Source organism: Myiozetetes cayanensis, unplaced genomic scaffold (genome assembly GCF_022539395.1).
Source record: "Myiozetetes cayanensis isolate MyiCay16 unplaced genomic scaffold, myiCay2020 scf7, whole genome shotgun sequence".
NCBI lineage: Eukaryota > Metazoa > Chordata > Aves > Passeriformes > Tyrannidae > Myiozetetes > Myiozetetes cayanensis.
This window is the reverse complement of record NW_026087964.1, coordinates 52,088,736-52,111,209: the sequence shown is the minus strand read 5'-3', so window position 1 is coordinate 52,111,209 and position 22,474 is coordinate 52,088,736. Positions and strand designations below refer to the sequence as shown.

General features: G+C 39.7%; 1 protein-coding gene across 1 annotated transcript in view; it reads right to left on the bottom strand.

The window, feature by feature from the left end:
• TECRL (trans-2,3-enoyl-CoA reductase like) overlaps nt 1-22,474 on the bottom strand; it is a 63,631-nt gene that overhangs the window by 3,636 nt on the left and 37,521 nt on the right. Inside the window, exons 4-9 of the mRNA XM_050338800.1 lie at nt 11,640-11,755; nt 9,501-9,606; nt 7,720-7,792; nt 5,433-5,476; nt 1,769-1,826; nt 111-196 (exon numbers count right to left, since the gene is read on the bottom strand). Of these exons, the coding sequence (XP_050194757.1) occupies nt 111-196; nt 1,769-1,826; nt 5,433-5,476; nt 7,720-7,792; nt 9,501-9,606; nt 11,640-11,755 (483 nt within the window). The remainder of the gene's footprint in view (nt 1-110; nt 197-1,768; nt 1,827-5,432; nt 5,477-7,719; nt 7,793-9,500; nt 9,607-11,639; nt 11,756-22,474) is intronic.

Genomic DNA, 22,474 nt, shown 5'->3' with positions numbered 1-22,474 from the left:
GATTGATGTGTAGAGGGAACTGCATGGAGGTGTTGCTGATTTCTGGAGACAAAGGCTGAAGCACAGTAATCACCTTACCCTTTGCATATAAGCAGAAGAAAGTCATGTACCTCATATGTATAGTTGGGACAGGATACCAGCAGGAAGAGCCATGTGAAGGGGTTGTAAGTTGGACTTGGAAAACAGGTTTTATTTCCTTATGAAAAGAAAAAAAAATGGAGGGGGGGAAAAATCAGACAGAACCAGTTTCAATACAGGGAGGGATGAACTGAGCCTTATCACAGCTTGCCTATGTAACAGGCATCTCCTTGGCCAACGCTCTCAGAGTACAACTTTTTAGAAAAGTTTCAGTGAAATCTTTGGAGATAGTGAAAGTTGTATGTATCCCAGCGAGAACGCTGCTTAGCGAACCTTGCATCAGTTTTTACAAGAAGGTCTGGCATGTCCAGAGGATGCAACTTCTGTTCAGAGGAAGAGAGAGACAAGTAGTTCAATGCGTACTAGCCAGCAGGTGAGGACTAAGGGCATTCTACTGGGATATAAGGGATGCAGCTGTATCTTATTCAGCCTGGCTCAGGAACGTGAACCTGTCTGCTCCCACATCCTCACCCTACATCTCTGGTTAGAATAGGAAAACAACTCCAGAGCTAACAGGATGACTCTCTATGGTCACTGATAATGCTCACACAAAAAGGTCATAGTGTATACTTTATGTTTTAGATATTTAATATCTAATACAAATTCAGTGGTTTTGTAAACATGTGGGGTTGGTTGGTTTTTTTGCTTGGTTTGTATTATTGTGGGGTTTTATGTTTGGTTGGTTTTTTTCCCTTTCCTTGCTTCCTTGGACTGGTGAGCAGGTAAAAATAATTCCTTTATTCTGAAGTTGGAATTGAAAGATTTTTTGTTAGGAAATATCTCAGTGATTTCTCATCAAGGACTTGCATTACCCTATACAAAAAGTAAGAAAAGAATTGCAGAAATTATCTATTATCAATATTTTTAAGTGCTGGCAACAATGCTACTTTAATACTTGTAGGCGCTGAGAACATAATTATTTAGCTCTTGCTGCTTTTAAGCTGAATTAGGCCCCTTGCACCAAACAATATAAGCACTTGCCTAACCACAGTGCATGAAAAGCCTTCCAGAATAGAAACTGACTTCTGTGTATGAAGCTGATCATACTGTGGTAGTTTCTTAAACAGAGTGTTATAGTGGAAAATTGTACTATTATTGTCTGAAACTATATTTTACTTTCCAGTATATATAGTATAACTTTTATTCTCATGATACAAAAGGTCCTGAAAACCCTTTTTAGGACTAGCCTTTTAAGAGCATACATATACATTGATGCCTGTATAGGTATTCATGAATCTCTCTTTGTGTAATTTTATATATGTGTGTGTATCTTTGCCTGAGATGCATGTATCTAAAAACTCTGCAATATAGTTTAAAAGTTTTTGGTACTTTTTTAATATGGAATCTGCTGTCAGTCACCAGCATGCTTTAAAGAACTGTGCTTAAATCCATATTTAAATTGGAGTTGTATTTAATTAAGATAGATTTACTATAAGCTTTGGAACAACAACAGTGTTGCTAATGTTTTCTTGTCACCACATCTATTTTGAAGATAGACTGATAGCATGGTACCTACTTCATCTTTCTTTAATCTCTGGATGTAGGTACATAAATTACTGTACACCAGCAGAAGATGGATAGGTTAAGCACACTTCAGTCTTAAATAGACAAAGAGGAAACAAAGACAGACCTGAATTAATTTGGTGAGCTAAAGCTACGTTGATAAAGTGATTTCCAGCTTCACACATCTGCAAGACATTAAAAACATGTTTTCAGTCATATGCCTGGAATGCTGCAGTAACTGTGTTGCAGCGCATAACCAGAATCCCCCCAGTACAACTCAGTCTCTGTACCCAGAAAATATGTACTCTGAAATGCAGCTCGTGATCTCCGTGAAGCACACGAGTGTCTAATGAGCACCGTGGGTGCAGCCTGGGGTGAAAGGCCCTGATTCAGGCACTGCAGAGCTTGGTCCAGGCAGGTCTTCAGCATGTGCCCCATGCTTTGCTCTGGGGAGATCAGGGAGGCTCCCTGGGTCTAAGGAATTCAGCAAGATGCTCTTCTTGATTTATTTTGGATTTAATCTAGGCTGCAAAGAAGCAGGTGAAAAGCTGACCACTGGTTTTGTAAAGATGTTGTGAGTAAGATGCCTTTCAAAGGTGTTCAGTGTAACACGAAGGAAAAATAGGGTGAATAAAAAGGCAGTGGTTCTCTGAAGGGCAGACTGGTTGAATGGATAGTAGTCAGGAACTGATAAATGAAGGGAGCCAGTATCACTCCTGGTTCTGCAAGTCTCTGGTTTTTACATTTTCAGCCCTAACCAACGTCTCAAGCTTGGTCATTAATATTTAGATGTTTTTAATCATTAGAAGAGGCATCATGTCTCCCCACTTGGTTTTACAGCATGTAGTAGTAGATGATTTCAGATTTTCTTGAGGCTTTCAGTACTTCCTCAGTTACAACTACTGAAGAATCAAGCCCAATATTTACCCATATTTAAAGTGGGAACTGGTAGGAAAACCAGTTTCAATTCCTGGAAAAGAAGGCCCATCAGCACAACTATGTAATTTTATGTGTTTAATTTTTCCCTTGCTCTATGAAGAAAATCAAAATGCTGTATACATTTCAGAATGAATTGAACTTTCTTATTCATTTCCAGGTTTAAAGACTGACTTGTCCACTACAGATGAAAAAATGCAGTGTTAAAAAGTTCCATTTTCTTACCCAATTTGTCATTCTAAATTTTGCAAGGCTGGAAAAAACTTTAAGAAATTAAAATAAAAAGGAAAATACTAAAACCTAGAGACATTAAAAGCATAAAGTCCAAAAATTAATTAAAAAAAAAGACTTTAAACTTTAAAACTAAATTGCAAAACTAAATAAAACCAAATTGAAAACTAAATTAAAACTAATTGAAAGAATATGTAACTTCATTTTATATTGAAATGTGTCATCTGAAAGAACACTGTAGATAGCATTGCTGAAAAATGTTCTGCTTTTAGACAGAGGTTTTTGTGGGGTATATTTGGAGAGTTTAAATCAGGTCTATTAGCAAAGCTGTTGTTCTGCATGGATAGGTAGTTATGGTTCAAATCTTTCTGTTCTTTTATGTTTTTTTAATTACAACTACCTGATGGTCATCTGTTATAAATACCAGATGTAAAACAATAAATAGCCAAAAAGGAAATTCTATTATAAAATACCATATCAAAAGCTGTAACTCTAGCCATAGCAATAGAAGTAATTTTAATTTATATACTTCCCATTATCAGCTAGAAACATGATTTTTTTCCTGATTACTATTATTTCAAAGAAAATGGTTTTGTAGCTAAAAGTCATTTTGTGCAACAATATACTGAAATGTGTGATGCCCACACCATTGTGGAGCAGGAGATATTCACACACTGTAGTTAACCCCTACTAATTCTATAATCGATTCTAAGTAAAACAAGCAAAGGGCATTTCTGCAGGGCTTTTTATCGGCTTACCTTTGACTCTGCAGCTGCATTCTGCTGTAATTAACTCTTATGTCCCTCTCTAGAAATGTGACTGTTAATGTTCTACATTGAGAAGTACTGCTAAATGTAAGCTAGTCCTTAGTGTCTCAGATATAAAATATGGGGGAGTGGGGAACCTCAACCGAAAAGCTTATATATTTACAATTCTAAAATACTGAAGTCTACATACTGTTTTCCCTCTTTATATGCCATGTGTACCCCATGAGAAAAACATCCCTGCAAAGCTTAGACTAATTTCTCTAAATATGAGAATATTTCAGAAGGGCCTGCAGACACTCTTCATATTACTCAGTACCATTGTTTATGGCAGCTGCAGATGTATACACTTAAATCAGGATATGTAGTAAACACAAGCTTTAAAAGAGGGTAAGAAAAAGAAATCTTCCAAATATTTTATTCCTATGTTTTAGAAACCTGTGAAAACAGCTTCAAATTATTTTATTTTGTTTGTTGGTGTTTTAAAATCATTGCCTGGGAATCTGCCAGCACAAGAGCTGAAAGGGAAAGGGTTTCAGTTTCCATGGGTAGGGAGTTCTCAAAAGAACTGTAAGGACCGAGACCACAGACCAGGTGCTGATGCAGATCTGAAGGGGATTGCTGTATTTTATATCAAACAACCCCAACAGGACTCATCCTGTTGCTTAATGGCAGCAATTTCCCTAAAAGCTATAGCAGGGCATGTTATGTTGAGGCAAGGAAGAATGTTTCAATAGAAAAGGAGGCTTTTTCTACGTAGAGACTTTGACAAGGACTAGTTTTTCTGATAGCACTGGGTATTCAGAAGTTTTCTTGTTTTCAAATAACCCCCGAGCTTGGGAAGGGCACAGACAGCAAGGTTCTGGGCATACTACTGCCCACCACTGCCACAACCTCCTGTCTCTGCAGTACTGGGTTATTGTTTTCGGCTATAGAGACTCATGGAGTGTGTGAACTTCTTCATTTGAGTATTTGCTATACCTTATTAGGGCTTGAAAAGCTGAGAACTGCATGGCCAGCCCCAGAAACAAACACTGCCCAAATTGTGATCTTTAAGGGTTCCCAATTTACAAAAGCATTTCTATATTGCTAAAGGAGCTTTTGAATGTTTTTCTGAATAGTGTTTGCCTGAAAGAGCCTAGACATGTTACTGTCCCATCTTCCTGTTGTATTTCTGGAAACTGATCTGTATATGACTTTTAAAGAGGCCGACTGTTTTGGATACTGACCTGTGCTTGCTTGGGTAAGTCACCACCCAGCAGTTCCAAGCAAAATGCCACAGAAGACAGGGAGAATTTTTGTTTCCATGTGAGAACTGATGAGCTTCTGTCTCATTGTGTGATTACGTTCATTCAATCATCAGTTCCAGCTGTCCTTCGTCAGCTGCACTTTCCCTTGGCTTAAGCCACTTTGGCAGGGATTGTTTGTATTGTTTTTAATAGTTGTTGAGGTGAAGTTATTCAGGATACACTGAACTATTGCAAAGTCTGTTTAGGATGTAACTCTTCAATGTTTTAAAAATCACAAGTTTCAATTTGCCTAAATATTTGTTTTAACACAATTCTCAGTAGTAACAACGCTGATGATGTTCTCATGGCTCTCAGATACAGTACTTCACATTAAGCTCTGTATACATAAGTAGTAGCAGAAGACTTCCTGACTGAGATACTTTAACAGATTAGCACTAAATTCAGCCAAAGGAACAGGACTGTGGGCATGGTCATACATATATATATATGTATATGTATAATATATATATATATGTATATACACAAATGCATAGCGGCATTACTACATATTACTAAATCGTGATTTACTCCTTTTCCACAATCATTAATTAAACTTCATTTTTGTACGTACCAGAAAAGCAAGGGCAGCATAAGAAACTTGTCTGTGGCCAAATGCTAGAAAACAGAATGAAATGATAAATTGCATTTTACGGTATGCACATGGTTTGCTGTGGGTGAAATTAATCTAGTGCTGAGGAGCAGAAATACTTCTTTCCTGACAGGCTGTGCAGAAAGATTGGATATTATCACACACAATATGAAGACTATACAAATAGTAATAGCACTCTGAAATGCCAGTCTCTTCACCAATGATCTCAAGTCAGGTTTCACCTATCTTTTTTTACGTATTTGCCATCTTCATATATCCAATTGTTTTGTCAAAGCAGCTGGTGGTGGTAAATGGAAAAGGCAAGGAGAGTAAAGAGAAGTAAAGGTCAGTGGCAGAATCAGGCCAACTAGTTTCCATAGGCCTTTCTATCCTCATGAGCAGAGAACCCAATACATAGCCATTCTGTAAGGTAAAACATACATAGGTATTCTTCCCAAGAATGCCAAGGCAGTGGTATGATTAAAAAAAAGATTTATTTCAGATGCAAGGACCACTTTTTAATGATGCTGCACACACATGGTCCCCAGGGAAAAAAGGCAATACCCTGCCTTCTCCAATGCTTTTTGTATATTTTCTCTCTCCTTCCCCACCCTCTCTGGCCCACAGAGGCCTTGTACATGTCTGGAAGCATGTTATCACTCTGCATACCAGGGAGATAGTTTGCTCACAGCTTCCCCCTGCAACTTTCTCTGAAATGCAGAAGGAAGTAATAAAACAAACATCTAACCTGTTTGAGAAGGCATTTTACAGTCTTACTAAGTGAAATTGAGTTCATGTTCATCTCCAAAGGTTTGCAGTTCTCAAGTCAACCTTGTTCAAAGCTGATGGACACAAACCATATGTATATACCTCCTCTCCCTGACCAAGTCTCATTAAGCCTTCACTTTTTAGAGCCCTTTTTTCTGGCTGGCACTTGACTCCTCAGTGATGCCACGGGCACGTGCTAAAAGACCTCCTCAGAACCACCAGCACATGCCAAACTTGTGAGCATGCAGCTGCTAAGCAGATGTTCTTCACAGGCCCTTTGTCAACCTGGCTTAATTTACTACTCCTGTGGTAAATTCTGCAACTATCTTGCCTTTCCTTGCCAGTCCCCAAACCAGTCATTGCTGTGGAGGTTACCCTGCATCCCACATAAACCATCAATGTATTACTGATTCCACTAACTATGCCAGAGGGCTGGTGATCTCCATCATTAGAATCAAATACCTATAATTGTCATGTTAAGGCAGTGGCAAGCAATTGGAAATATTTCTTCTAAAAGCTTTTTCTTCTGTGTCTTGAACAAATAGTTTCCTCAATAAAGAAGCTGCACCTACTGATTTGATAGCCCAGACCACTAAAAATTGTGTCTAGGGAGGTTCCTATATTGTTTGCAGCATTGTTGTTATAGCCACAGCAAATTCAACTGTCTTTCAATGAATCACATAATTTTGAAGCAGAACTTCTGTACTGTTTTGAAAGAAAAGCAAGTGTCATGTATGAGAAATTTTTTATTGAAAAAACCAATTTACCTGAGTGTAAATAAAAATGGCAAACCAACTGCTTTGTTCCCAAAGCTCATAGATAAATCTAATATACAGAGGAAAAGAGAGTAAGGTGTAGCAAGGAAAGTAAAGCAGCAGAAAATAAAGCTTAAGCCAATTATGCTCAAAAGAAGCAAAGGCTCAAAGAGTAAACAAACAAACAAAAAAATGAAGATACAGCAATGCAACAATCAAATATGATTAGAGGGAACAAAATGATGAATGAAACGTGAAAGTTTTAAAAAAATAGGATCTTTTTGTTATCAGCAGTATGGGATGGATTTTTACTAATTTCTCACAAAAAAAAAAAAAAAAGAAAAGAAAAAAGAAAAAGAAAATCATAATTTTCATGAAAAGGATATATCTTTAGCAAATAAACATCTCTTCCAAGAACTGCAGCCAGTTCTAGTTTTCTCCTGTATTCTTAATACAAATGTTGTGAAGATGAGCAAAATTTTTGTGTTTTCTCCACTTGGCCAATGTTTCCAGTTGATAAAACTGGACAGTGATTGCCCATTGCTGAACAGGCACGTACATTTGGTGGCTCAAGCAGAGGTGCCTCCAACATAAGAATCTTCCTTCTGACAGAGTGTAAAGGCTAATTTCTGCTAGGTTAGTCATAGGATCTCATGAGGGGCAATCAATTGATTTTAGAGGACTTGAGGTTACATGCCCAAAACTTTTTAAAACCGAGGTCAGTTTTGTGTTCTACTCATACATACATGGTGGTGTATACCGTGGGTGGTTGATGTAGTAGGCGATCCAGGATGTGAATCCCCAGTAAAAGGCACAGCCCTGGAACAGACAAAAAAAAAAAAAAAAAAAAGGTAATCTTTTTGAAAGAGCAATAAGCAAGTACGAACTGTAACTTTATAAACATAAGTTCTGGTAAGTGCAAAACCCAGATGGCCATTGAGAGACTTTGCAGTGGCTTTGTGAGTCTCAGAATATATATCTTTTTTTAAGATGCTGTGAAGCTAGGGAAAAAAAAAAAAAAGGACACAGCATAGTGGGTTTTTTATTATTCTTATTGTGTTAAATGTGTTTTATGTCCATTGTAGGAATTGGGATTTGTTTTCTCATTCTTTGGTTCTACTGCTGAAGAACACATTTCTCTTCTAAAAGTCTGGGGCTGGTTAATACAGCTGAGCTGTTACTGTACCTTAAATTCAGCATTCCTAAACAAGATAGAGCTAGAAAAACAGAATGCTAAACCAGACAAAACAATAAGGAGTAAAAGTGAACAGGCCTGGTTTAACTCTGTCAAAAATAAAGGAAAACACTTCCTTTAAACATATTTGGTCTACACACTATTTCTACTCCCATAAATTCCACCCCATTTTATCATCTTGATAAAAAGCAGCACCCCAACTGCCTTCGCTTGGTGATTGAAGCCACGGGCTTAGTAAAACCCAAGCAGAGATAATGTGATTATGTTCTTGACCTGTGTAGGAGTCACTGCTCCCTTACTTTCTACAAGAGTGAAATAAAATCCACCAGTCGAACAACCAAAACCGCCCTGGAGACTGGATAAAACTTTTCTGTGTGCCCAAGTTAAGCATCCCATGCTCAGTAGCTGTTGAAGTAGAGCACTGTGCTGCCACTGGATGCAGTTCCATGCCATAAATAGGGCTGCAAGTCAGGCTTTCTCTTTTTAATCTTTTTATGCAGTGTCACTGTGGTACACAAGGTGAGAACAGTAACTGTGGGTCTTTAACTCCCACGTGCATGAGTCGCTTTGGAAACGGCACTCTGGTTCCAAAGCCATTTAGCTTATTTAGCTTATGCATCTCTATCTGTGCATCTGATCAGCTCCTCTCTGACTGGAATTCAGTCAAGCCCCCTGTCATGGCCATATGTTTATTTCCTTTACTAAAACCTTAAATGTATTCAAAACATTTAAAGGGAAGGTCGTTAAGTTACACTGAACGGGGTGGGAGCATGATACAAAGTGGCCTATAGAGTGTGTGACATAAAAGAAAGGAAAGCCTATGAGTAATGACACACAGCTGACATTCAGGAGGCTTTGGGAGACAGAAGACTAGGCCAGCTCAGTATTGTCCTGCCTGAGGCCTCCATCTATAGAAGAATTTTTTTTTTCTACTTGTAATTTGATTTTCACTTCCTAATGCAAGGCCTGTCTCTCTCTCTGTATTTATGTTGCACAGAGGTAGTAGTGTGTGATTTCTGTCAACACTGCTAGACGTTGCAGCAGCAGGTCTCATAATAAAATACGATTCAGTCTGAAAAATATCCTGAACATGACAACCAGCCCCTTGGGTGAATGAGTCAAAGTGGACACTGACATGCAGGAACTAAAGTGGACATTAATTTTAATTCATGTCCTTGGGGACATGGCCCTGAAATTTTCCTGTGTCTGTATTTTGACTAAACATAGCTCTTGGAGCTACAAAATAAATTAATTTTTATTTCCTTATCTCCTTCCAAGGACTCTTTGATATGAGGATATTCTCTCTTACAAAAATGATAAACATATTGGTACCTTTATCATATTTTTCAGAGGAGTGTGCCCTTCCGAAAACTTGTGAACAAATAATGTCTCCAGAAGATGTCTGATGTAGTGTAAACAGTGACAGAAGCAGGCCAAGCTGGAAGAAAAAAAAAAAAAAAAGAAAGGAAATTAGGATAAGTGAAAGATTGCTTTTTATTATTTCACAGTTAATGTCATGAAAGGAATAAGAACTAATATTCCAAAACTGCAGTCACATTGAAATAGTGGGATTTAAGTTATTGTCTTAATTGAAGCATCTGGAACCAAAGATTAATGGAATCATTCTCAGTGTTATACAAAGTTGCTTGCATTTTGCAGGGAAAAAACTTATTTTTTACTAGCCTTGGATTAGAAAGAGCTCCTCAAGCTCTGAACGTGATACATAGCCCTGACAAGACATTTAGACAGGACAGCTGTGTATACAACCAGGCGTCTGACGTGCTTTTTGAAAAGAAACCTCCCACGTTTTAAGGCCACCTTAATGCTCCTGTAGGATGTGCCTGACATTTAAAAACATTTTGAATATCTTCTGAATGGTTTCCTTGTCCTTTGCCAACTCAAGTAGCTGCATGGAGGTAGTTTGTATTTCATTTCCTTGTGGACTCAAAATGGGATTTTTTTGCAAAGTTAATCCATTCTGATGGCTTTTTTGTTGCCTGTTATAAAGAAATGAGGTAACTGTGGTAGAAATTATTATACTGATTCTCTTTTGAGAACAATTATGAAACAATAACAAGCATTGCTGATTTGCTTCCGAGAATGAGTTGCAGCTCATGGTGATTGAGTTTCTGAAACAAATGTCAAGAGTGATTCCTGATGGCATTTTATCTTGGTTACATTTACTGCGCTACCATAGCCCATCTTTCTGCAAACCAATTATAAGACATAAATGAAAAGTGGTTTTCAGCATGTAAAATCTCAGATACTTTTATTATGCATCTTGTATGGTAGCCAGAGTCAAAGATTAAACAATTTCAAAGTGATTAAACCAGAGAGAGTTGAGCTAAAAATTTTTCAAACAATTAATGACTTATCCAAAGCCTGGAGCAAACTTTCAGCTTTGCTGGGAATTTTAAAATGAGTTTGGCTTAGGATGGGGACCTCAGATGAACCCATTAAGGAGTGGCCACTGGAAGGATTCTGTGCACTCCTTACCCACATAAAAGAAGGTAAAGGTGTTACTGGCTCTTCTGTGCTCTCCTTTTAAGCATATGAGCAAGAGAAGGAAGACAAACATCTTGCAGCTGTGGATTTGAATTCAGTTATTCTCTGTTCTAATTCCCAGCTCCACTAACTCCCTTAATGTCTCTCCAAGTGTCTGTTCCTCCATCTGTAAAAGGTATTATTACTAACTGTGTTTCTCTGCTGTATACCAGTTCCCTTGATTCTGCAATCATAGTGTGGAAAAACACTGTGGGAAAACTGTACAGTCCTTCGAGCTTCCTAGTGCCCTGTGTGCCCTCCAACAAGTGGTCCAACTTACACAGATGACAGGCTTTTCTTGATCACATTTTACCCCTCTGCCAGGCACTGACCGCCCAGTATGGGAACAATCAAACTGAAGGGAAGTTCCTTAGGTGTGAAAGTTCCCAGCCTTCCTGGTGCATTATACTACCATCCCGTGGAGATGCACCTTTAGAATTTCTTGACCTGACTCATGACATGCATACCAGTTGAGTTTCCTCCTTCTTGTGCCTAGGTGAGCGCTGGTGTGGGGGTAGTTATCCTCTGTGCTGGATGCAGATGCTACTCATTTCATGAGCAGGAATGCGCTATTAAGAGACTGGGAGTGGGACACCTGAAGTCTTGCCCTCTCTTCTCTGTCAAGATTGACCTTGGGTTACTGCCCACTGTTTTTATTATTTCATCCTCTGTTCAGGATTTTTGTCTAGAGTGCAAACTGTGTGGAGAAAATACTGCATCTCCCATGGTGACCATTGCAACTGGGATACCGTTTTTGGCCAGACTTATGAGTTCTGCTAAAATGCCAAACCGTCACTGGTAAGAATGGAATCTGAAAGCAGGCATGAAGCCTCATATTCTGTATAACCTTCTCAGCTCTGGAAGTGCAATCTCCATCCCTCTGGCTCCTCATGCTCCAGGAAAGTTGTTCACACAAGTGTCACTTACTGAACCACTGGGTGGCGGAAGTTCTTCCTGCTTTCCACTTGATCATAAATAGTTGAGAGGCGAATATAAAAGAGCAGATATATTAGAAGAGGTCCGGTGTATTCTGTTAGAAAAAACTAGAAATGAAAAATAAAATAGCTGTATCAGAGTAGAAAATTGTACCAGTGAAGGTATGAGAAAAAGAATACTCCTATCCACAACCCTATTCATCCTTCAAATGGCATTTTGGCTTAATCTTGAGGACTTAAATGACACGCTGAGGTTTTTTTCTGCTGTTTCTTTAGCAAAGGAGTAAAATCCATCTAGGAAATGAGAGAGAGGTTTCTGTGTAGAAAATTAACCCAGTCAGGAATGCTTCATGGAAGGTGGTCAAAATCATATTTATCTATCTCCTCTTTATACTTTTGGCTGTGACATCAAAAGCCCATTTGGAATCAAAATATCACTAAAAACCAAGGCCCAAAAGCTGAAGGCAGCTTGCTTTTTTGCCAGAGTTTTTTGCAATTAAGTGATAAGTCAGTTAAAAGCCAACCAAGCATGACAGAAACAAACATAGCCTCGACTCCTGGTTGCTAGCAGAGTCATCTGGATGGGAGGGATCACTGTTTGAAATTTGGTGGTGGGTGGAAGAGCAGGACCAGCCTGCCTGGTGCATGGTGCTTTGAGCCTTTGTTCAGTGACTGAGTGGTACTCTGCCTGGGCAGACTTGACAAGTAAATTACCCTGTTGTGATCAAAGCAGGAAAAAATAATTTCATCTTCCCACTGTCACCCCTGCTAGACACCGAATGCTGAGAGGAGGGGCAGGAAGAGAAGGTAGAGTCATAGAGCTTCCATGAGCCTCCTTCAGTTTTAACTCCTGGCTTTGGTTTGGTACAGTCTGTATTGCCTTTTATTGGGGAACACTCCTAAGCCACAAGCAGGTGGAGGAAGTAAAACAAGGTTAGAGTGATGTGAGGTCTGGATTTGATCCGCTGTCCCCACTGGAACTGATCTCAGAATGAAACGGAAGCAGTATAGTCCTACACATTTACAAGGACTGGCAAGTCATAACTCAAGTGCATAGCATTGCTTAAGGGATAAAGTTTTATAATTAATTCGCCATTTGGCTTTAAAGTGGCTATTCACACTGCTGTGGAATTGTAATGAATAAATACCCGTGGCTTAAGCAAGCAACACTGAATTTAGACTACCTGTCTCAAAATTAGTATTTGGCCTCCCAGGAGGCTGTTCTTCTAATCGCTTTTCAGAAGAGCATTGCTGGAGAAAGGTTTTCCTGCAAAAATATGCTGCAATTAGGTTCCCTTCATTTGGGACCCCCAGTACTATTTCTTTTCTTCTATTAAAGGGAGAAACTTTTTGAAATTTTAGCCTTTCATAGCAGGACTGTCTCCAAAAGGAACTGACTGAATTGTTCTCTACCAAAATTTTCTTTTGTTCCATGTGACATGATGACTTCTATGCTCCATTTAGACTCTGCATGATCCCCAGAGCAGGTGTGTGTGTAAAAACATTTAATCTAGGAGAGTCTAAGAGCACATTGTTGTGGAATACCCCACAACCAAGGGCTTATGTTTTGTCATAATAGCAGTTGTATGGGTCTGTTCCTAACTGTGAACCCACTGTGTTAGGCACTCTGCAAACACTGTAAGAGATGACCTCCACTTTTAAAACATGATACACTAAATATAGACAGTAGTGGTATAGAGGACAGAGGTGCAGAAAATATGGCGTGGGCAGGTCAGTATAAGAGCTTGGAATGAGCTGCTTTCTTCAGTGTAGCCTTTTCTCTCAGCCATGAGTTGCACCACAAAATATATCTCTAACTGCCAGCTTTTATCATCTGCTTGGCATGAGCATATTACAAAGCTGCCAGGAAGAGTTTAGCAGGACTTAGCGCCAAGTGGTGCTTATTTGTCACAGCACCAAGTGTTCCCCCCTTGCCCCCTAACTGATTTCAGATGCTGAAAGAAGGAAACTTTCAAAATCCAGTCTCTATTTAACAGCCTAAGCTACCAGCCACATAATACCAGCCACATAATACCTGAATCCCTGTGATGAAGTCCCATTAGAGCAATTCAGAGAAGCAGTTCTTGAGTTAGGGTTTGTGGAGGTGGGCAGCACCAGCATGCTCAGGGTGCTTCACCTTCACAGCCTGTTATGGCTGGGGACAGGGTTCAGTCTTATCTGTGCGTCAGTCACAGTGTTAATGTGGAGGAAGGTGGTCCAGGATCAGTCATGAGATTAGCAATGAGAGTAGGTACTGTCTGGCAGGTAGGACTATGTTTGCCTTTGTCATAACTGTGCCACACTGCTGGAACATAGTTAAGATCGGTAACATTCTGTTTTAGAGGATAAGGTTCAACTTTTTTGTAGTGTTTTTTGTTGTATTTTATTTTGGTTGAGTTTCAAACTGTTTCCTTCTGTTGCATCTTCCATGCTGCAACCACTGCTCTTGTTCTCTGGCCCACTGATTTTAAATTCCTCAGAAATTAAAAATTAGTTCCAGAAAGGCAGGCAGAGAAACTCTGCTAAAAATTCCTATGAGTTCAAGCAGGTGAAAGGGAAAACAGTCTTAAATTAACACAACATTACAATAATTTCAACCCATTGGCAATCAAGGGCAAGGACCATCTTTTGAACTATTGATTCTCAGTGAGTGTATTCAATTAAGCCTACCTAATATCTTCATACTCATCCTATAGATGACTAATTGCTGGACTTGGGCAGTTATTAGTTGTGTCAAGGATCAGTTCAACCTATCACTTTTATAGGTGCTCAAAATTACTAATTCCTGCTGACATATCCTGCAAAAATAATAGTCACATTTTAAACAAAAGCGTGAAAATAATAACATTGTAGCTTGTTGTTTCTGAACAGAAGAAATACCATTTCATTTAAAAAGTGATCATTTAAAACACAGAGCAGTTTTGCAGTTTTATTCTGTAGAAATGTAAAAAACAAAATATTTTTTCTTTGTGATCCTGCCTAGATGATTTTGATGTATTTGGTGCAACCAAATATGGTAGTCCATAATAAACACAAAGATCTTTTCCTGGAGGAGCATTATGTCTCTCTAACAGTGAGCACAGGTCAATAGAATTTAACTGTTGGGCTCATCATTTACTCTCTGAAGAGAGAAAAGAGGAGATTACTTCTTTTTTCCACATCTGCACACTTTATTTCATAGCATGCAGAGTGTCCAGTTCTCTTACCTTCCTTCTCCTTTCTCCACTGTCTGGCATTATATACTCTATATACCTCTCATTCTCAGTAGCATAGAGAAAGTGTTCCTGAATCAAAGTATTCTTGAGTCAAAACTCTCACAGGCATGAGCTCCATACAGGGTGATAAACTCAAGGTTCTTTAATTTTCTCAATTATCAATCAGGTCCATGGGGATCTGATTCAGTAACACACAAACTGGAAATATCTACTACATAAACAGGAAAACAGATCTGAAACATGTCAAAAGAGGGCAGAGATGGGATTTTCCATCATTGAAGAGAAGATGGGACAAATTGTAAAACAATGCACAACAGCTAATCTGCAAACCAGCAAGGCATCTCATCTTACATGAGCCAGATTGTACCTGCTTCTTTTATCTCTGTTCAGCTGACCATGCCAGCAACACCTTGCTGAACTGAGTTACACCAGGTCAGGAATTCAAATCCCAGACCTTATAGGGAGCAGAGGTGAAAAGAGTTTTTCAAAGTTATTTGAGGGAAGGTGGGGTGGATTTTCTGGCTGGTAGGGACAGCTGGCATTACCCCAACAGGTCTACTAAAGGGAATGGAAAGGATTTCGATTTGAGTTAATAGTACCGTTTGTACAGGTTGCAAAAAGGCAGAAAAGGACAAAAGGAAATTATAAACAAAGGTGGTGGAGAGAAGGTAATCTGAAAAAATTCCAACAGAATCTTCATAAATGAACAGCCCACATATTTGTATCTTCACATGAGGGCATCAGCTAATTCCTCTCCGTAATGTTTATGACATGCCCTTTCTGTAATATCACACAACACACCCTATCTTGTCGCCTCTTGGCATAGTCTCACATTATCTCATTTATGACAAACAGCAGAGCTGAGGAAAGGCCATACAGCCTCTTCCATACTGATCCCTTACTGCAGCTCGTTCCATGCCATGTAGGGGCAGTTTCCTAGTTCAATGGTGCTGGCTGTTTTCTCTTCCACTGTCCACGGGATGTCTGGGTTCAAGCAGGGAAGCAGAGAGTGCGGGATGAGGATAATACCTGCAGCCAGGATAATGACTTTGGGTCACTGTCTGTAGCTCTCAGCACAGCAAGAGATACAAAACAGCTCAAGCGTGTCCTGGGTAACTCTGATGGGAAAGTGGATGCAGTGTATAAATTATCTAATGGACAGGACTTAGTTTCTCTGATAAATGCGAGGCAAAGGCTCTAGCTGCAGGTCTGAGCCAAGGTCAGACTGAAGCGGTACATACAGCACAAAGAGGAGGATCTACTGATATCAGACAGACAGACCATTACTACGTGTGAGTGTACAGAGCACAGCTTCTGAGAAACCCAAGAGATCAGGCAGTTGAATCCCTCCAAGTCCCCAGATCACATTAAACTTAGCATCTAACTACCTCAGACTCCTTTTGCAATCCCAGCCCTAAGTACTCTTGAGCTAATGATCATTAAGAAACATTATTAATTTCTAGACTAATTTCTGCTTCATACACTTTGTTACCTCATTAAAGGCCATACAGTTACCTGGGGATGATAATGGCATAATTTTAGCACTATCTCTAAATCTTCACCTTTGTAAAAGTTTCATATTTTATTGCTTGCAAAAATCCACAGCAACAGCAGTTTTGCATCAGGTAATACAATTCTTACGGGCTGCTTGAATATTCAGTGACTTTTTGTTCCAGTTCTCATGTAATCCATTCTGCAAAACTTAAATAGTGCATGCAAGGGCACCTGAAACTTCCCTTGTCTGGGCAGACTTTGCAGTGACTCGGTGTCTATGAGTATTTCAGGCTGCAGCTCAATATTTAATGCAAATGCCAGAAATAGGGATGGATTTGCTGTAGGATTTTATAGGCAAATTGCAGCTGACTCAGGACAGCATCAGGAGCTGGGGAGTGAACAGAGATGGACCCTGTTTGTCCCTGAGTCAGGCCTATGCTTGCACTGTGGGAAAAGGGAGGTGAAATCCCAGCTTCCTCCTGTCTCTTTTCTTAAGACTGAGCTGACTGAAACCTTGGCATCAGACCACTTCATACCGTGGTCAAAATTCTTCCCTGAGACCACAAGCCATTTCATGCTTCTTACTCAAAATGGAAAATTACTGCAAATTAATGAATGTTATTCTTATGTACACATATATATGCATGTTGTATATGTTTTGTGCCTATGAATATTCAGCAAAGCACTCAAGTTCTGTTTGTAACCAAACACCAATGTGAGTTCAGATTTGCTGCCAAATCTTTACTGGGCTTTGACAGCATTTTCAAATCTGCCATATAATGTGCATAATTTTAAAATATATATTTATCATCTGCTATTTAGATACATAAATGAAATAGTGCTTTTTAAGACCTGGTTATTATAAATAACCTCATCTAGCTCTTCAGAGTGCTTTTCATCCAGAAGCCTCAAAGGACTTTGGAAAGAGAAAAATACTGTTATTTTCTTGCCACAGATCTGGAAACTGAAATACGGAGAAATTCAGTGACTTGTCAAGGGCATCACACAAAGGTGGACAAAGAATGACAAAAGGGCACCTGGGCCTCTCAAACACTAGTTCAGTCTCTGGTTCATTCTCCTGAACACTGGTTCACTCTATGGTTCACTCTGCTCTTCGTGGTCTCGTTACACTCTCTATGGGGTTGGTCAAAATTCCCCATATAAAATAATTTTGGCAGAGTTACACATTCTAGAAGGACCAGAACTGCTAAAATTTGCATAGATTGACAAAATGTCAACCTTCTTAGTTACTCTGAATACAATTAGGAAAGCATCTACACTTATCATCAGCATACATCAAGTAGCTCTTTGCTCCTTAAGTAGCAGAAGGGTTTAAGCATAAGGTTGTGCATAACTGAAATAATCAGTTTGTCTGTTTAGGCTTTCTGAATTCCCTCTACCGTCTTTTTGCACTGGAAGTGGTAAAAACTCAAGGGCATTCCTATAAACACTTAGGCATAGGTTTTTTCAGCCTGCTATGCTCAACAGCAGCTAAAACATTCACCCCTCAAAATTAATTTTTCTAGTAGCTCCCTAATTCCCTTTGGCACCTGAAAAATGGACCTACTGGCATGGTTCATCACGAGCTAGTGGTATTTGTCGCTGGGACCAAGAGAAATTATTGCAGCATGGTTTGCATTATTAGAAGCAGCATCTGAGGAATCCAAATCAGCTGGGCACTTTCAGAGGTCTCCCCTTCCCTTATCTGTTGACTTCATACTGCCATTGGGCAGTAACAAAGAGCCAAAAGTATATGTGGCCCAAGCACAGGCACAGGCGAACAATATAAAAACATGGCAAGAAATCAGGCAAGTGCAAGCTGTTCTCTCCTGATAATCCTGGAGGCTGAAAAATATTAGACTTAATTAAATGAAAAGTAAGACCAATTTTGTGTGTGCAGTTTGCCTTTGTGAAAGGTCACAATGTTTCGAAAGTCCATGGCTTTTGACTGGGATCAGCTCAAGACTTGGCCAGCTGTACTAAGGTAGAGCAACATTTACTGTGTATTCAAGCAGAAACAAACCTCTGCCAAGTACAAACTGTTAGCTGTAAAATAGAGGTGCTTTGCATTACAAGTAATTGGAGTTGGAAAAGGTGCTGTCGAGGAAATAGTGAGTTCTTTTTTTTCCTGGAGATCATCTTCTGTAAGCAAATTATCTATTGATCCAAGAGGTTTAGCAATGAAAAACCAGTTGGGGATTTTTCTCTTTGGCACTTTGTTGTAGCTGTCCTTAAGCCACTCACAGATTTACACAGAATCACATGTTCTGTTTACTTGGCACTGCTGCAAAGTTTTTTCAGGTACCCAAAATTCCCTGAAAATGTTATTCAATTTGTAGGATCCTATTCCCACAACTAACCATGATTGAATTGGCCACAAAATATGCAAACTCTGATACATATCTGCTGAGAATATATTCAGTGACATTCTCTGATACATCCTACAGATCCTCAGCTCCCTCCCTCACCTGGATCTCAAATTCCTTTCTAAGCTATGATCATATCAGTTTTCTTACAATTATCATCTTTACACTGGCTCACTAGTTTTCTGGGACTCCCAATCCTCTCACTCCTTCAAATTCCTCAGATCCTCTCTTTTTTTTTCTACTATAATTGTCTGTACTTTTATATCCCATTGAGAGGTTATAAACCTTTCCTGAAGTCTCTTCTGTTCACAAATTAGAGAAAATATCTTAAGTTGTTCCCCATGGGGAGCCCAAAGCTGACCTGTAGAGGAGGTGGTGAAAATGAGTCTGCAGCAGTTTGGCTGCCTCTTTTCCAAACCCATCCGTATGCAAATTGCTTGCTATCCCAATCATCCCACAGGCTTCATGGGACTCTTCCACATTTACAGGACCATCTCATTGAGCTGTACCATACAGTCAGAAGAAAAACGTTCCTCCCCTATTCACCACCCACCCACACCCTCAGGACAGAAGAACTTTGGCACACTGGCACTGTGTGTGTAAGAGGAGAGAAGCACACTGACCAAAACACTGCCTTCCCCTTGATTGAACAGGCACATCTCATTATTGCACTTCCCCACTGTGTGTAGCTGCTATACATAACCACACAGCTTCAAACATAGATCTCTTGGCTTCCTGCGCATTTTCCACAAAATCTAACTTGGTGATAAATTTGCTTGCCAGCCAGGAGGGAACAGATTAATTAGCGAAAAACGTGGGTTTTCAGACTTCAAAGATGCTCTTGGGTTTAAATAAGTATTAGTCTCTACGTTGCTAAATTGAGCAGAATTCTTTTTCATTGGGAAATTTGAAATGGAGCAGTTCTGCTGCCAGCCTTGCTATTTTAAGGCCCTCAAGGGTCAAAGTGTTTAAGCAATTCCTAATCTGAAATCAAAGTTACAAAAAATATTTGCTGAAGTCCTATGTTTCAGGATTAATCTTCTGAAATTCACAGACTTGTAGGTAAAATACATTTTCTACAATTCTGTATTGTTTTCCTAGTTCTACTTGGATGTTTCTGGTAGCTGGCCCAGGTGGCAACAGGACAACAGAAGCTGATAAATCAGAAATTGCAATCACTGCTCAAATGAGGAAAGCTTTAGCAGAAGCATGAATTTGAGGATGAAGAACGGAGTTTTTTCTTCCTTTTGACTACAGCAGCAGTATGCATTATTAGTATTAAAATACCAGCCTTTTTTTTTTTTTTACTGTATTGCATTGCAATATGTAAAAAGAGGTGTCTGTCAAACATGCTTAGGCCCAAAAGTGAACAGAGATTAAAAATTCAACCCATCACTCCAGTGGCGGGAATTTCAAACACCCCTAGGAGTAAAATATTTGCTGGGTCTTATAAAAAAGATCTGTAAACTCATCTCCCATCAGTATCTCTGCAACATCAGTCAGCAAACCTCAGCTATACCCTCCAGGTAGAGTAAAAGAATTGCAAGTTTTGTGCAGAAGTAAATTATGTGTTTCTGGAAATAGTTGATATAAAAGAAGGCAGAGTAGAGTGAGAGTTCTCACAAAATCGATGATACTAAGAAACAGGTTCTGTTTCATCCCTGAATTGTGTTCTGGAAATCAGCCTTGAGGGTCTCCTTTCTTCTAAAGGAGCCAGCTGAGGCAATATCTACTGACATTATCCCAGGAAAGGATCACATTCTCAAAAGAGACTGACAAATAATTATTCCAGCGGTAGAGAACTGCAAATCCCTCTCTCCAGTTTGTCCTCCCTCCTCCATCAGAGCAACCCAGTCTCTAGGAATTGTTTAAAACTGGTCAACCAATCTCAAATCAGTGATGCAATCTGAGCCCAGGCGATGTCTGGCCTTTCACAGCACAAAACACCAAAAATATTTCAGTCACTGTGCACTGTGTTTTAAGAAGGCTGAGGAAAAGAAGGAAACATCCTTCCTACAAAGTGTCATCCTCTCATAGAGGAGCTAAGTAGACAAGATGAGAGAGCAAACTCTTGAGCCACCAAGGTGGAGTGTGACAAGGACTGTAAATCAGAGACTGTGCATGCTCCAAAAGGGAAGCTGAGGTTTCCTGATTCAGAAGAATGCTCCTAGGCTTATTGAGACCCAAATTCTGTTTAGGAACAGGCAGCAGCATGACCTTCTATTTTATGACATGCTTGGAAAAGGTACTGCTCCCAGGAAGTCAAAGTGGAGGTCAGTACTATTTTCCCCTTTTAAAAACCACAGGTCATTGTCTTGCTGTAAATCCCCAGCACTGGGGGTCTTGGTGTTCTTGATCCTCAAGTGTGATCTCCAATGAGGTGACAGAGCCCCAGAAGACTCACCTCTGTGATTAGTGTTCCCCTAGACAGATCCATGCCCTTAAAGCATCGACCTCTGGAGCCACCAGCATGTCTCCATGTGCTTCTGTATCTATTTTTGGAGTCCAGACCTGAATGTGGCCCTTTGTACCTTAGCTATCGTTTTGCTGACGAGATAAGAATATTTTCATTCTACGCCTTGTTTATTTAAATGTCAGCCCTTTAAAGCAGAAACATCTCTCGCTGTGTGCGTAAATCTGATAGAGTATCAAGGGGGATGGGAGAATGGGAGCTCTAAGCACAGTAAAAATGGCAGTAAAACTACACATCCTGTGTACAAATGCATTCTTAATTGCTATTGTTAGAATACAATTTTCTATGAACTTTTTCTCTGTTGATATAGACTAGGTATAACATAAAAATCTCCTGGTTGTTTAAATGACGTGGCTAGGAAGAAGATTTCTTTCACTAAGAATGGAGACAATTTAGAATATGGAGCAGAATGGGATAACATGAATATTCAGAAACTCATGGAGTCAACTTTTTGCATGCAGATTAAATCATAAAAAAAATGCCACTGCCTGCAGTATCAACTCCTGGTCATAACTGCACTATTTATAATGGGATATTAAGCTTTAGTTATGTTACTGTCTTAGGCTACATAAACCACCAGGAAAAGAGAGAATAAATAAGGGTTTTGCAGATTACTTAATTGTAGCAAACAGGAAGCTGCACTAATCAAAATTTTGCTTTGCAAGGAAATTCCACAGATGAGAGCTGGTGGGATGGATTCAGGGGGGAAATAGGACTGACATTAATCAGTGTGGCCCCCAATAGGCCATTAATCAGGGTGGGGCAAAGCCTTGGTAACTCGCAGACCTCCACTGAAACAGGCAGGTGTGAAATGCTAGAGCTCCACTGAAGTAAACTGCTTGACCTGGGGATTTGGGTCCTGTTGGAAGTGGGAAGGATGGATACATGTCACGTTCTTCTTCAAAGGGGCTAAAACCTGTCAGAATTCTTGCTGATCAGGGCAATCTGCTTCCCTGGAGAGGGGAAACGTATGTGAGCTTCAGCAGGTGAGATGGATATATGACCTTACAGAACTGATCCAGAGGCTGACATGCCAAGGTCAAAGGCATCTCTGGCAGTAACATTCACCTTGAGTGTACCTTTCAAGAGATAGGGAACTTGAGAGCAGCATGTTCACTCCAAGTGTCTTGTAGTAATGCTTCCTAGCCCATAGTGACCTATTGGAGAGATAAACAGGTACTATCACCTGCAAGCTGCTCAAAGACCTGGCACTCACAAGCTTCATCCATATGGGCACTGCCAAGGAAGGACAGTGGCTTGTCAGTGGGTCTTGTAGTTC